Source organism: Alosa sapidissima, chromosome 14 (assembly GCF_018492685.1).
Source record: "Alosa sapidissima isolate fAloSap1 chromosome 14, fAloSap1.pri, whole genome shotgun sequence".
Classification (NCBI taxonomy): Eukaryota; Metazoa; Chordata; class Actinopteri; order Clupeiformes; family Clupeidae; genus Alosa; species Alosa sapidissima.
The window spans coordinates 15,133,484-15,149,021 of NC_055970.1; the positions used below are offsets into that span (position 1 = coordinate 15,133,484).

Genomic DNA, 15,538 nt, shown 5'->3' on the forward strand with positions numbered 1-15,538 from the left:
CACCTGGTAACCTGGATTACAGATTACCTGACTGAGCGACCACAGTTCGTCAGACTGAAGAACTGTCTCTCTGACACTGTGATCAGCAGCACCGGAGCGCCACAGGGAACTGTGCTCTCTCCAGTCCTGTTCACCCTGTACACATCTGACTTCTGCTACAACACTGAGTCATGCCACATGCAGAAGTTTTCTGACGATACTGCAATTGTGGGGTGTATCAGGAACGGGCTGGAGAAGGAGTACAGGAGCCTGGTGGAGGACTTTGTGCAATGGTGCAAACTCAATCATCTCCAACTCAACACTTCAAAGACCAAGGAGATGGTGGTGGATTTCCGCAGGTCTAAGCCCACTCTGCTACCAGTCTCCATTGATGGGGGTCAATGTCGAGGTGGTAAGCACCTACAAGTACCTGGGTCTCCACCTGGACAATAAACTGGACTGGTCAGCCAACACTGACGCACTCTACAAGAAAGGGAAGAGCGGGCTGTACTTCCTGAGGAGGCTGCGCTCCTTCAATGTGTGCAGCAAGCTCCTCAGGATGTTCTACCAGTCTGTTGTTGCCAGCGTCCTCTTCTATGCAAGTGGTATGTTGGGGAGGAAGCACAAAGAAGAAGGATGCAGGGCAATTTGACAGGCTGGTAAGGAAAGGTGGCTCTGTAGTGGGAGCTGAACTGGAGTGCATCACTTCAATATCTGACAAAAGGACCCTGAACAAACTGATCAATCACACTGATCAAACTGATCTTGGACAATGAGTGTCATCCACTCCACAACACTATTGTTAAGCAGAATAGCCTGATCAGCTGGAGACTTCGCTCACTGCCTTCCAAAACAGACAGACTGAGGAAGTCATTCGTCCCCAGGGCCATTGAACTGTTTAATGCATCACTTAAGGGAAGAGGAGAAATAGACTTCTCCGCATAGTCTGTCTGCCTCTTCACCACCTCCATGTCTTGAACTGTCTGTCCACTAGCCACTTTTTACCACTGTCTTCTGCCTCACTGTTTGTGTGCTATATTAGCACATATGCACAACCCCTCCCTCCATGCCACAGCCGAAATGTGACCACACTTATACCTTCCTTAATATAGTTATATATATATATATATATATAGATATATAGACTTTATTCTTGCACTGTTGCACTGCTTGACTTACTCATTTGCACCATCACCGTGACACTCATTCACACAGAGCACCTTACCTTACCTTACCTTATGCACAGAGAATCACAGGCTCAGTCCCTGCCTCAGTCATTGCAAGCGCATCTTGTTTGATTCAGGGCTTTGAACCGATTTTTTTCCCCAATCGGTTCGTTCCGAACAGAAACGGAATTATAACGTTTCCGGTTATGAGTTCCACCAATAAATTGACGTTCCCGAACCGGTTAGAACAAAAAAATACTGTTCCCGGGACGGTTAATTTCGTTCCTGTCAGCTGTTTAATGCTATAGAATTATGTCACATCTTTCTCATCCAGCTTAAACCAAATGTAATAATATTACAACCATTATTAAATAATAATAATAATATTATTATTAATAATAATAATAATAATTAAAAAGGCCTACAATTATTTCAAATGTGTAGTTTATTGTTAAAACAACAAATTGCTGTTTTTTTACTGACATTAAGCCTAATGAGAGTAGGCTAAATTGCCTAGGCTAAATTGCCACGATGCAGAAAATATGCCTAACAGCCAATAATAAATAAAAATAAAAGAAATCATGCAGTCACAAAAGCAGATTACTCCCCATATCTGACGTTAACCAAGAAAGACGGAAGTGCAAATGGGTCAGCCTACATTCCAAACTGTTTATTCAGGCGGATGAAAAGAATATCCTCCAGAATTTTGTCATTCAGGGACGACCTAAGTGGAGAAAGAATAAACTTCAAAGATGAGAATGCTGACTTGGGTCACGGGGAGCGCTATGACGGACATTGCGAGTTTGTGCATATCTGCATTTGAAGCGGCCATGGACGCCCAATAACGAAGAACATTCTCGGTGCGCTTTAAACGCGCTTCTCTGCAATAGGCGTCTAACAACGATGCAATGGGAACTCGGCCCTTTTGTATGACAGTGGTTTGTCTTTCTTTAGCCACCAGCAGCTTCTCAATTTCATCATCTTCAGATGAAGATGATGAACGCTCAGCTACGCTGTCTGTGGGGGCGGTGGACAGGTTTTGGATCATGTCCCAAGTGCGGCACAGGTGTAATTTCGCCATGTCAGCCTGATTATCTGTCAAAAATAGCCTATACCTAGGGTCAACAAATAAAGCGGCCACAAATGCGTCATTTTAAAACAATGTATGTTGACGTGATTTCATGCACTGGACCAGTCGTTTGGCAAAGGGGCTGTCCATTTTTTCGGTATCTAACACACACTTCAGCCACTGGCCGTAAAAGTCACCTGCGGTAAGCTGTTCTGATTGGATGCATTTGGTTGTAATTTTCGCAGGTTTCAACACATTGACTATATTTGAAATGGCCTGCCACTGGGGTTCACTTAAATGCAGCTCATTAACGGTAGGCGACATGTCATCACAAAACGATCTGAGCTCGCAAAGTCGTTCTAACATGTCGTGTGTGGAATGCCAGCGCGTGGGGCAGTCAACTATGGCCCTCCTGTGGCCCATTCTTTTAATAACGGCCACAACATTTGGAGTGCGCAACTTTTTAGCAACACGGCGTGCTTTACCAATGATGTTAGACACCCCCTTCTCTTTCAATGCATCATCTACTGCTAGTTGTAAAGTGTGTGCTGAACAACGCACACTGCGCAAGATCTGCCCCTGAACAACAGAATCAATTTCAACATCAGGTTCTCTTCCCGTGTCGTCAGCTTCTGTGTCTGCATCAGTGTCCTCCTCATCATCATTGCCTGTCGCTTGCAGGTCGGACAATAGTTGCACTGCCTTTTGCATGTTGGCACCGTTGTCCGCAGTGATCGAGTACACCTGCTTCAGACTGATTTTATACTCTTCCAACACCTCCTGTACCACAGAAGAGATATAGGAGGCCGTATGTCTTTCGCACAGTTCTCGAACAGCCAACGTCCGTAACACAATGTTTTCTCCTTCTGCATATTGCACATTAATCCCCAAAACAGAGCGATCCCTGCAAGTGGCACTGTCGATTTTCAGCAGGATAAGCCTGCCACTAAGCTCGTCTATCAGTTTTCTCCTTTCGCTGTCAGCGAGTGTTGTGACCCTCTCACGAATGTTGGCTGAATTAATTGAGAAACCATTTCCAATTGCTTGTTGTAGTGGGTCAATTATTTTTCTAAAGCCAGTGTCTTCCATTAAGGAAAATGGTCTGCCGTTCACTGTGACCAGCTCCAAACACACATCTACGAGGGCCTCCGATGTAATGGGTACATGGAGCAATTTTGGCTTCTTCACAGTAACCTCATCTAAAGTTCTTTGACTTGGGCCAGGTCTTTTTTGTGTGGTAGCAGTAGAATTCGAAGACTTGTTGAACAGGTCCGGGTGACGCCTTTGGATATGCCTCTGCAAGTTCCCCCCATGGTTACCCGCTATTTCGGCTCCACATCCCTCAACGTTGCACTTCGATTTGTTTGTTGCTGGGTCAAAGGAAAAATGTTGGCGATTTGGATTCTCAGTATGTCTTCCCATCTACACAAACAGAAAAGGTGCCACAAATGAGAAAGATAATCCGTTTAGTGTGTTATATAATGTATATAATAATATATAAGAATAGCTAGCTATCTGTGCATTAGGCAAACAGAGGTGTTGGCGCCATTTAGCCAAATGTTCGCTAGTCCATCATTAACGTGGATTCGACAAATATAGCTATTGATATTGTGTTTGGAATGAGCGTTTTAATTAACGATGGGTCGTAATTTACCTCTTTTTTAAGATGTGTAGTGGAGACACCGCTCTCTCTCCATTCAGTCAGCGAATGTGTGATGTGATGTCACACAGGAAGTGAACCTCAGCCGTCATGGTAACGTGCGCAGGAAAATAATTACTTTTTTTTTTTAGTTAATTAGGCAACGAAAACTTTGAGGAACGAAATAAAACCGGTATTAACCGGTTACCATTATTTTTAAATAAGTGTTCCTGTTCCAGAACATAAAAAATAATAACGTTTCCGGTTTCGTTCCTGTTCCCTGTAAAATACAAAAAGTTCCCGGTTTTCGTTTTCGTTCCTTGAACCGGTTCAAAGCCCTGGTTTGATTAATCACCCACTATGTGGATACTGTTTTTTTAGAATTGTGTTATTTAGTATAATTTGTATTTTAGTATATTTAGTATTTAGTATATATTTATCTTCTACTGTCCTTATTGCTTAGTTGTGTTGTTTATATTATATACTTTTAATTACTTTCTGCTGTTAGTGAATGTGTGTGTATGTTGTCTGTATGCTACTGTGACCTTTCATTTCCCCTGGCGATCAATAAAGTATCTATCTATCTATCTATCTACCTACTCTGAAAACTGATTGGTTGATTTAGCAAAACAGACCAGGATGCTCTCTGTCTTGGATGCGCTTCAGGCACCACTCCTCTCTCTCTCCCTCTCCGTTGTGTGCGTGTTAAACTTAGATGCACACGCGATTTGAAGTCCGGTCTGGCTTGCGTGCTCTTGTTCGCTCTAGGTTCCGGGAGATTTTATGTAATTTGCGGGCGTCAGGAAGCCACTATCAATATGTGGGAGACTCCCAAAACTTCGGGAGACTTGGGATGTCTAGCTAGACAGCACTTGTCGCCAGAACAGAATGTGCAATGTACCTTAATGTTGTCATGTTTAGCTGACACAAACTCAAAATAATGACTGTATAGATAAAATGTGCATCTCTCTCCTCCCTCCATTGTTGTTTACGTTTGTGTCGCTGCGTGGTTTTACACTCAAGTTGTCCTCATGCTAAAAAAACGTGAGCATAGCCTGACATTAATCCCCGAGACAAGAAGAAAGCAAAGAATATATCTTTTTATAAAAAGATAAGTAACTTTAATTTGATTACTGGTTTGTAAATAGTAGCGCGTTAGATTACTCGTTACCGAAAAAAGTTGTCAAAATAGACTAACGCGTTACTTAGTACTGGCATCACTGCCTATGGTGACCATCCATCACCCTCCTCCAACCCTCCAGTTCCATCTCTGGCGTTAGTGAGAGGAAGGGAGAGAGAGAGAGAGAGAGAGAGAGAGAGAGAGAGAGAGAGAGAGAGAGAGAGAGAAAGAGAGCTCATGTGGATATAAACATTTGCATATTTCACCTGCAGCCATCTTTTTTAACCCCCCCCCCCCCTTTGTGCACTAATGCATGCAAACACTCATACATACAAAACACACAGAAGAACACACACAAGCACACACACATACACAAACACACAGACAGAAGTAGCAGAAAAGCCTACAGTGCCATTATTGGCGGCAGCGTGTGCTTGATGTGGAATAAGGCTGGGTAATTGCCCTGTGCTTTCATGAGCATCACTCTGATCCTCGGCAACAGGATTACGTCGCTGTTGGCAACCTCCCTCGGCAACCGCCCACACTCCCCCACCTCTTTATCTCTCTTTGCACAAAACAACCTTCAAACCCGTCTCTCCCTCCTCGCGCTTTCTTTTCTCAAAACTTGTCTTCATTCCTCCTCTCTCTCTCTTTCTCTCTCTCTTTCTCCCTCCCTCTGTCTTTCTTTCTCTCTCTCCCTCCCTCTCTCTCTGCCCCCCTCCATTCCTCTCTCCTGCGACACTGCAGACGAGTTAAGTGCGTGTACGTGGAACTAGAATGAGTATGTGAGTATGAATGGCAAGCATGCAGTGCAGAGATGCAGTTAAGTACCTACTGTAGGAATTGAATACAAGGCAATTAGTATGTAGGAAAGTGTGCATGATTAAGTAAGTATACTGAGGATGCAAATAAACATTTTAAGAATGCAAGTATGCACACTACTTGTGTTATTTAGTAGGTATATGATAGATATATGTATCGCATTTGAGAAGGTCTGTGTATGTGTGTAAGCGTATATGTGTGAGCATGTGTATCTCTGTGTGTGTCGTGTCTGTGTGAGTGTGTGTGTATGTGTCTGTCTGTGTGTGTGTGCATATGCATGTGTCTGTAGGTGTGTACTGTATGTGTGTGTGTGAGTGTTGGCTCCCCTCTAGTCCTCTAAGGCGTCTTGCTGATGGCAATGGATCAAAGAGAAGATCAGAGTCAGAAAATTCACCAGCAGGTATAACATAAAACATACACACACACACGCACACACACACACAATCCTACACACAGGCACATACATTGATAGACAGTTACCCTCATGACATGTGTGTTTCATTTCTCATAAACTATTAAATGATTCAGCAATGATAAATGTCTTCAACCAGTCATTACTAAAACATGTGTGTGTGTGTGTGTGTACTAACTGTGTTCCAGATCTATTTGTCCCCAGGACAGCATATATTAGCATACAGACCCCTAAACACCAGAAAGCTCACATTTTATAAATACATAATCACTCTATCTGTCACACACACACACACACACACACACACACACACACACTCAAACACACACACACACAGTCTGGCTGGTTCTAACACACTCGCCCACTCACTACCCGTTACATGCATATTCAGTGCAGCAGTATTCCTCACCAGCTTGCCTCACTGCTGTTTACTGCTGTGACCAGGCTGCATCTATAGGGGTTCTAAAGGGAGGCTGCATGTGTAGGGGTTCTAAATGCAGGCTGCATCTATAGGGGTTCTAAATGTAGGCTGCATCTGTAGGGGTTCCAAAGGGAGGCTGCATGTGAAGGTGTTCTAAATGCAGGCTGCATCTGTAGGGGTTCTAAGGAGGGTGCATGTGTAGGGGTTCTAAAGGCAGGCTACATGTGTAGGGGTTCTAAGAATCTTAAAGGAAGTTTAAGGAATCATTAATGTTCTAGGAATGGTGAAGGAAGTTCCATGTACACAATGCTAAAGGAATCATTCATGTGCACAGATTCCCAACAAAGCCTACTACACACAGTGTAGTGTTGTTAGTGTTCAGTGTGTGTGTTTGTATGTGAACCTGTTTGATCTCTGACCTTGTTTGCAGGTTCACCTGAGGGGCGTGGGGTGGGGGGGATGGGAGACCTCCAGCATCGACTCCAGGCCAAATGGTTTCCATGACAACCACTAATTAAGGCTCATCGCTAAGGCCGCGGATTATGGGCTTCAGGACAGACTGGGCCCGGAGCCCTGTGTGTGTGTGTGTGTGTGCGTGTGTGCTATATAACACTATAATTCAAAATTAGTTATCTGTTCTTCACGTTTTGAAGAGAGTGCCTTCATCAACTTTGGCGAGTTCAGCAGAGGCTTTGCAAAAAGGTTACTGTTGAAGCCTGGAGCAGTACCATCGCGGCAGTCTACGACCAGTGCCCACTCAATAAGTAAAACGCTATTGTCAACTCAAGAAAGTGCTATGTTATACAGGTGCTCGCTAGCCTAGCAGGTTTTATGTCCATTTGGACAATGCTAACACTCGCTAGCCAAGCTAAGTTCATGTTATGGACGGAACCGACTAATTGTTAGCCAATCAGAGTCAAGCAGCTTAGCTCGTTGAATATTAATGAGAATTGGCGCAAATTGAGCTGTCTTCCTGCAGGCTTTCTATACCATGCTAGAATGGCAAGGTAAGGTAACCAAGGCATTTTCCCACAAAGTCAATGGTGTGTGCGTGTGTGTGTGTGTGTGTGTGCATCTTCTCCTAGTTTATAATCACATTACAGACCCACTTATACATGTACATCAACACACAGACATACACATACACACACATACACTAATGCTTACATCTATGCTCTTGTTCACATACTGTAGACATACACACATGCCCACAATTATGTTATCTCTATCTTTTACACACACACACACACACAGAGTGGGTTGAGCTGAGGTCAGTTAGTGTAATGGAAAAGTTGATGTGGAGTCTTAGGGCTTGTGTGCCTCCACCGTTAAGAGACTCGGTTTATCAGGCACATTTCAAAGTTCAAGATTTGCATACAAAGGAGGACTTGAACTCGCCAAGTTAAAAATGGTTTTATGCCTGCTTTAAGTCTAGATTTGGAACTGGCAACAGTTGGAGCATTTTTGATACTATCCAGAAAGCTCCAAAGCTGAACCATATATAGCAGCTAAAAGCTGCTTCAATATGTTTAGTTCTGACATTTTACATTGTCCTCCGCTTTCACGTCAGGGTCCTGTTCGCCCTGTCGGGACTTATTTTCCGATAATGACCAGCGGAATATACATTATCCCACTTATTACATGACTACTTACCAAAACGAGTCAAGAAACTTCAACCAATTGGTCTTTTGAAATTATTTTGTTACCATTTCACTTTTACTTTCAATGAAATTCCATTGTGATAATCAAACCAACTACTCACGGAATGATATGAAAGATGTGAATCAGAGGCACAAAACTCATTTTCCTTGACAGCGGTCTGTCATATAGAATTATCAGACCTCCGAACGTTGATACAGTAAAAAAAAAAAAAATCATATTCAAAGATGAAAACGCTCCTTTTTTTGATTTCATGTTTCTACCACATTGTCTTGCAACATTTTCGTATGTGGAAGTGTCTTTTTTAGTCAGAACAAATATATTTAAAGAGAAAATCAACATTAAATTAATATTTGAATAGAAATTTGAAATATGAATACTTTTATTCTTAACTGTAGGTCTGATAGGTAGGCCCCATTCCATTTAGTGATTTATAAACAAGCAGTAGTCTTTTAAGGACAATTCTGAGACTTACTGTACTAGAAGCCAATGCGGGGCTTAAGTATTGGAGTAATTTAGTCAGTTCTTTTAGTTTTTGCTACTGCAATTTGAATCACCTGAAGCTGTTTGATGCTGTTTGCTGTCTTTTTTGGAAGGCCTGTGAAAAGCCCATTACAGTAATCAACACTGCTGGAGATAAATGCATGAATGACTTTTCTAAATAGTCTTTCGAAGTAAGACCCCTAAGTTAAGCAATGTTTTGGAGGTGGTAAAAAGCTGATTTAGTTATTGCTTTCATGTGGCTGTTGACACATACAGTACACACACACTGTTCACACAATATACCTTTAAACAAATAGAGAAACAGCCTGTGGTGATGGATTTAGCAGTTCTATTTTTACATCATTACGCAGGCTGGGTAAATGTCATATGTAGATTCAGCATGTGTGTGTGTGTGTGTGTGTGTGTAAATGAGTGGGTTGTGGGTATATAAATGATGTTGGCTGAGAGTTGAGTCACTGTGATGTATAGGAGGCAGAGAAAGCCCACCTACTGTACATAAAACACATATGTGCCTGACACACACAAACTCTGTCTCTCTCTCTCTCTCTCACAGACACACACACGCGCGCACACACATTTAACCATTTATTTATGTCCACATGATGAAAATGGTGCAGGGACACAAATATTAAGGATGCAGTACAATATATACGCAAACTCATGGACCACTGACATACAGCAGGTCTTCACTCAATAAACATTTATAGTTCTTAAGGGTGTAAGTAGCAACGTCTCCGCCATATGTGGCGGCTGCCAATAATAGCAGAGATGACACAGTACTTTACTTTGTTTATCCCTCTTTTTGGCCATCCCAAGTTGTTTGCAGCCCTCTGTGTCCTAGGCTACCAAATATGAAAACAAGTAGTCTGCACCTATAGCCTAGCTCTTAGATGGTGTTTAGGAGTGGTTGGTATTTAAAGGACAAGTTCGGTATTTTACACTTAAAGCCCTTTTTTCAGATAGTTTATGATTAAATAGAACGTTTAAGATTGAAATTTGGACACATGCTGCTGTCCTGAGAATTTTCGGTTTCTGTAGTAGCGCCCCCCCTCCTCCACAACGCTGCATAGGTGCACTGGAACAATCCTTCCTAAAATGCATTAAACTTTCGTTTACAAAGACGTGAAACTCACCGAGTGGTCAGGGGTGTTCGCTGATATGCTCACACAAAAATCGCTGCAAAAGATGTTTCCAACAGGTGTTTTACCATACTGTGGAGCTATTTTTCCAAACACCAGCCCAGTTGGTGGCGATAATGCACCTTACACCGTCTTGCCAATTACAAGCAAACCACTGGCATTTCATTGAATACACAGAAGAAGCAGAAGATCGCTGTCTTGAAGTATTTCGCAACAGACAGCTAAAAATGAGGCGATTTTGTGCAGTTCCGAATTGTGGGAAAATTCGTAGAAAAAAAAGTTGTCACAGACTTCCTTTCAACGATCCAGAAAGGCTAAAGTTGTGGCTGGAATTTCTGGGGTTGGATGTGAGCACACCTGCTGAGAATCTGCAGAAAGCTGATCACCGTGTCTCTGCGGTCTGCATTTTACTGAACTTCGCTGGAGGTCGAAAGAAATCGCCCAAAAAGCTCTTTCGCCTGAGAAATACAGCGGTTCCCACATTACCTCCTGGGACGACAGAGTTGGAAGAACTTGGGGTAAGAACTTATTTGTTATGTCCATAACCTGCCATGTTCACATCATAAGCCTAACACTAACCCTAGCCTACATGAATAATTTGGCTACATGATTTTGTACGTTTACTATTTTTTTGGTTGTGAAACTTGATGAAAACGTAATGATTCACGTAGGCTATCATTCACATCGTGCAAGTTCCAAGACATTTTAGCATTAGCCATGGTTGGACGTGACAATTATTTGGATAGCGCAGTAGCCTACGATACCGCGATTGAACTAATGTTTAGGCTATGTTTTTGCATGGGTAGGCTACAGTGTAGCCTAATGTTGTTTGGTGATTTAGTCTACTCCTTTACTACACCCTCTTCTGAGCAAACAAGGCATATATGTTTATCATGTAGCATAATTGCTCTTTCTTACATTAAATCACTATAAATTATCCTCTCTACTTGTCCCTGTAGTCATGGCCTCCTCATCACTAATTTCGGGCTCATCATTTTCAGTGGTCGACTGGTTGATCTGCTGCTCAGATTCTACAATTTTTATTGCATAGGCCTACACAGATCATGATTCAGTTTTGCGCAACGTTGAGCTCAGCCCACCTTCAGCACGTCTTCTCACGCTGACCATGTCCGTAGGGCCTACCTTGTTTCCTACTGTCCAAGTTATATTTCTCAACATAATCTCTAAGAAGAATGCTTAAATCTAACAGTAGGACCTACTGGGTAGGGTAGCCTATAATGCGTAGGGGAGAACTGGTAGCCTACAATTGTAACAGCGGTACAAATGTATCAATGTTTTATTCTCAAGATATGGTGTCATAACATGTAATTCTTACAGCCATCCAAACATGAATGGTCTACTTAATACGACCAGAGATAAAAAGGTGCAAAATTCAAGCATCACAATTTATTTTTTAAACCGCAACTGTTTGTTTAAGTTTGCTTCGTGAAATTTGAGCGTGTGGACTTCAATCACATGTCATTCATATCTTCAGTCCCTCTGTTTCAAGTTAACATGAGTGCCATTTATATAGTCATAGCAAATGCAATTAAATGAAAATAAAAACATGACCTGTGCGGGTCACGTGTAACCCACCTCTGTATGGCAAAATGAACTGATTTTTTTCGCGCAACACTTGTGATTGCGAGTCATGGATTTTGATTTTTGTGCCGCGATCACACCCAATTAAAGTTAACAGAGCAACTTGAAATATCACTGTTGGACCAAATGCTTCAGACATGTAAGAAATAAGCAGTTTATCAACTATATTTACTGGTTTTATCAAGTGGACCAAAATAAGAATAAAGGTGAGCTATCATAACACTGTGACATATGGTCTGCAATGGCTAATGCAATAAATTAGCTTTAACAGTCATACATTTGGACTTTTTTGTTGATTTTATATGAAAACAGAAGCTCTTTGTTTAAGCCAGCAGGATTCAAGATTTAAGAGCTGTTACATTCATGACGCTATACTGTTACAACTGTACCGCACTTTTTTATGGCTGTGTCAAGGTTGTAACAAAGGTAGGCCTACATGCCGCTGTTAATTAAAAACATGCACATGAACAATAGGCTAGGCTATATAGAGGCCAATATTGTGTTATTATATTATATTATTGTTGCATGTTCCCTTTGGGACTCGCACAGGCTACTAAACTATTAAAGAAAATACCGATAGGCTAGAGATAAAATCCATTGATGTTATTGCCATAGGCCTATGTTTATGCAGACTGGATGTAATGATCTTTATAGCGTAGCCTACTTAGATTACCCAAGAAACGCCGATGGTGTACAGATTCTAGAAGGCTAGGGGGGAAGGGACATGATTAACGTGGGCAGTAGTCCAAGGAGGATACGCTTTTATAGAGTGAAGCATTGTTCCTTGAGAAAAATTGAACTCCGAGTCCGGGTAAATAGATGGACACAGAGAGGACGGGAAATGACAAGTTGATGTTGGGCTGAGCTCAACGTTGCGCTCCGCTCCACATTGAGCCCAGCCCCGATCTGCAAGCTGCAGCCAGGGTACTTACATACCTTACATACAGAGGCAACGGTGTCATGCACAGAATGCGGAACGTGTATAGCGTGTATATATGTATTAAGAGAAGATAGACTAAATAGTGTGTGACAAATGGCAATAGTGACAAATGGCAATATTTTTTTTCCCTCGGCCCAAAAGTGAAGCAGCCCACCGGGAATTCTCCCGATTACCCACCCCGGGCCTGATGGCCTCTCACTCTCACTTGCCTTTGACCTCTCTGATCCATGCTTGCAAAGAACAACAGGCAGAGACGTGGCACCTATATAGGTGGAGAGTGACTGATTGCTAATTGAGGAATTGTGCAAAGGAGTTTCACACAGGTGTATCAGAGATTCAGACTTATGCAAGGAATCTATACCACCTGTGAAAAGATGTTTTCCTTTTGTTTAGCAAGGGGAAGCCAATTGAGTTTGGGGTCTTTAAAAGACATCTATGATAACTGTTCTGCAAAAGGGTGTGAGAACTGTGTGAACCCATTGAAAACGTGTGAACACATTTGCAAGAGATGACTTCTGCTGTGCAAAGAAAGTAGTCATGAAGACCAAGTGGATTCCAGTTTCCTTAAGCAGGTCAAAGCAATCGAGAAAAACTGTAATAACAAAACAATTTGCTTAGTGCAAAAATGGTTTGGACTCAACACACACAGCATGATGTGATATTACCTTTCACCCCCAGTGGGAAGGGACTCGGGGTACCAAACATGGAGTGGATTTATACCAGCATGCGGATTTCCCATCTTCTGAACATGCTGAACATCAATGACAAGGATGTTACAGAGCTGGCTCGGTCCTCCCTGTTCCTGGATCTAAGAAGACGCAAGGTCCCGTTGGCAAGGGAGTCGGATTCCCACATCCTAGGATTCAAAAGAAATATCAGCGGGAAACTTGATACCCACTCTGCTGGTTTTGGGGTCTCGTCAGACTGGCTAGATCTGAATGACCTCTGCATCCGAACTGGAGTGGGTGCAGTCTGACTCTGGGACTGTGATGGACAGTCAGACTCAGAGGACATTATAACTGACCCTCTCACTGCTGTCAAGACAACAGCCACATATGTTGGTCACAGCCACCTGCTAACATCTGCAGGTGCCCGGCGAACTCTTATGGACTTACACCAACATCAACAACAACAACACTGGACTGGACTGAAACTTGCAAGTCTTCCCTTTGCTGATCACTCTGTGTCTCACTCATTCCTCAAGAACCCTGCACTCAATGAGGACATTCTCACATTTACAGTAAAAGCAAGTCTTCCCTACCAGACTCCACACATCCTAAATGGCTGCCATGCCTACAAAGGAATGTACATAGCACGTCATGACAGAATAGTAGACCTCATAGTGAAAGACATATCAAACCATTTTCCACCCTCAGTAAGAATCAAGTAAAACCATCCATGTGTCAGCACTACAAGAGTAACCCTAGTACTTTCTTACACCTGGTTGCCAATACAACAGATGTTATTATCAATAAGGAGTCCAGTGAGGTGTACATTTTGGAGGTAGGCTGCACCTTTGATTCTAGCATGGAGTAGGCTTTCTACACCAAGGTAGTTAAAGGACAAGTTCGGTATTTTACACTTAAAGCCCTGTTTTCAGATAGTTTATGATTAAATAGAATGTTTAAGATTGAAATTTGGACACATGCTGCTGTCCTGAGAATTTTCAGTTTCTGTGGTAGCGCCCCCTCCCCCCCTCCTCCACAATGCTGCATAGGTGCACTGGAACAATCCTTCCTAAAACGCATTAAACTTTCGTTTACAAAGACGTGAAACTCACCGAGTGGTCAGGGGTGTTCACTGATATGCTCACGCAAAAGATTCTTTCCAACAGGTTTTATCGTAGTTTTTGTCCAACTCCATTGACTTGTATTGGATGTGCTGTGAGGTACGGTATTACTCCGCTGCCGGAAACGGATATGGGGTTGTTTGTATTCTTTCTGTAGTCTTATGCAGTCGCGGTATCGTAGGCTACTACGCTATCCAAATAATTGTCACGTCCAACCATGGCTAATGCTAAAATGTCTTGGAACTTGCACGATGTGAATGATAGCCTACGTGAATCATTACGTTTTCATCATGAAAGTTTCACAACCAAAAAAATAGTAAACGTACAAAATCATGTAGCCAAATTATTCATGTAGGCTAGGGTTAGTGTTAGGCTTATGATGTGAACATGACAGGTTATGGACATAACAAATAAGTTAATTTTCCACCTGTTACAAACGTTACGTTACAAAATGTCAACCTTACCCCAAGTTCTTCCAACTCTGTCGTCCCAGGAGGTAATGTGGGAACCGCTGTATTTCTCAGGCGAAAGAGCTTTTTGGGCGATTTCTTTCGACCTCCAGCGAAGTTCAGTAAAATGCAGACCGCAGAGACACGGTGATCAGCTTTCTGCAGATTCTCAGCAGGTGTGCTCACATCCAACCCCAGAAATTCCAGCCACAACTTTAGCCTTTCTGGATCGTTGAAAGGAAGTCTGTGACAACTTTTTTTGCTATGAATTTTCCCGCAATTCGGAACTGCACAAAATCGCCTCATTTTTAGCTGTCTGTTGCGAAATACTTCAAGACAGCGATCTTCTGCTTCTTCTGGGTATTCAATGAAATGCCAGTGGTTTGCTTGTAATTGGCAAGACGGTGTAAGGTGCATTATCGCCACCAACTGGGCTGGCGTTTGGAAAAATAGCTCCACAGTATGGTAAAACACCTGTTGGAAAGCATCTTTTGCAGCGATTTTTGTGTGAGCATATCAGCGAACACCCCTGACCACTCGGTGAGTTTCACGTCTTTGTAAACGAAAGTTTAATGCGTTTTAGGAAGGATTGTTCCAGTGCACCTACAGTATGCAGCGTTGTGGAGGAGGGGGGGGCGCTACCATAGAAACCGAAAATTCTCAGGACAGCAAACAACATTAGGCTATACTGTAGCCTACCCATGCAAAAACATAGCCTAAACATTAGTTCAATATGCCTCTTTGTGGAAGCTACATTTCAACGGCTTTCTTTCTTTCTTTCTTTCTGTTTTTGTTAACTTGTGGAATAGTGGAATATTTTTTGTTAAC

The 15,538-nt window shown here is 42.5% G+C and overlaps 1 protein-coding gene across 1 annotated transcript; it reads right to left on the reverse strand.

Moving 5' to 3' along the window:
* Nucleotides 1–2,298: 2,298 nt before the first annotated feature.
* On the reverse strand, nucleotides 2,299–13,154 carry LOC121682431. Its single transcript, XM_042062566.1, has 2 exons — nucleotides 13,138–13,154; nucleotides 2,299–3,636 (listed from the first exon to the last, which is right to left on the reverse strand). The coding sequence occupies exon 2, from the start codon at nucleotides 3,634–3,636 to the stop codon at nucleotides 2,299–2,301; it is 1,338 nt and encodes a 445-aa protein (XP_041918500.1). The 5' UTR covers nucleotides 13,138–13,154.
* Between the last annotated feature and the right edge of the window lie 2,384 nt (nucleotides 13,155–15,538).

What these genes read in the sequence shown, in the direction of transcription:
- LOC121682431 (XM_042062566.1), bottom strand. Translation starts at nt 3,636, where the DNA reads ATGGGAAGACATACTGAGAATCCAAATCGCCAACATTTTTCCTTTGAC.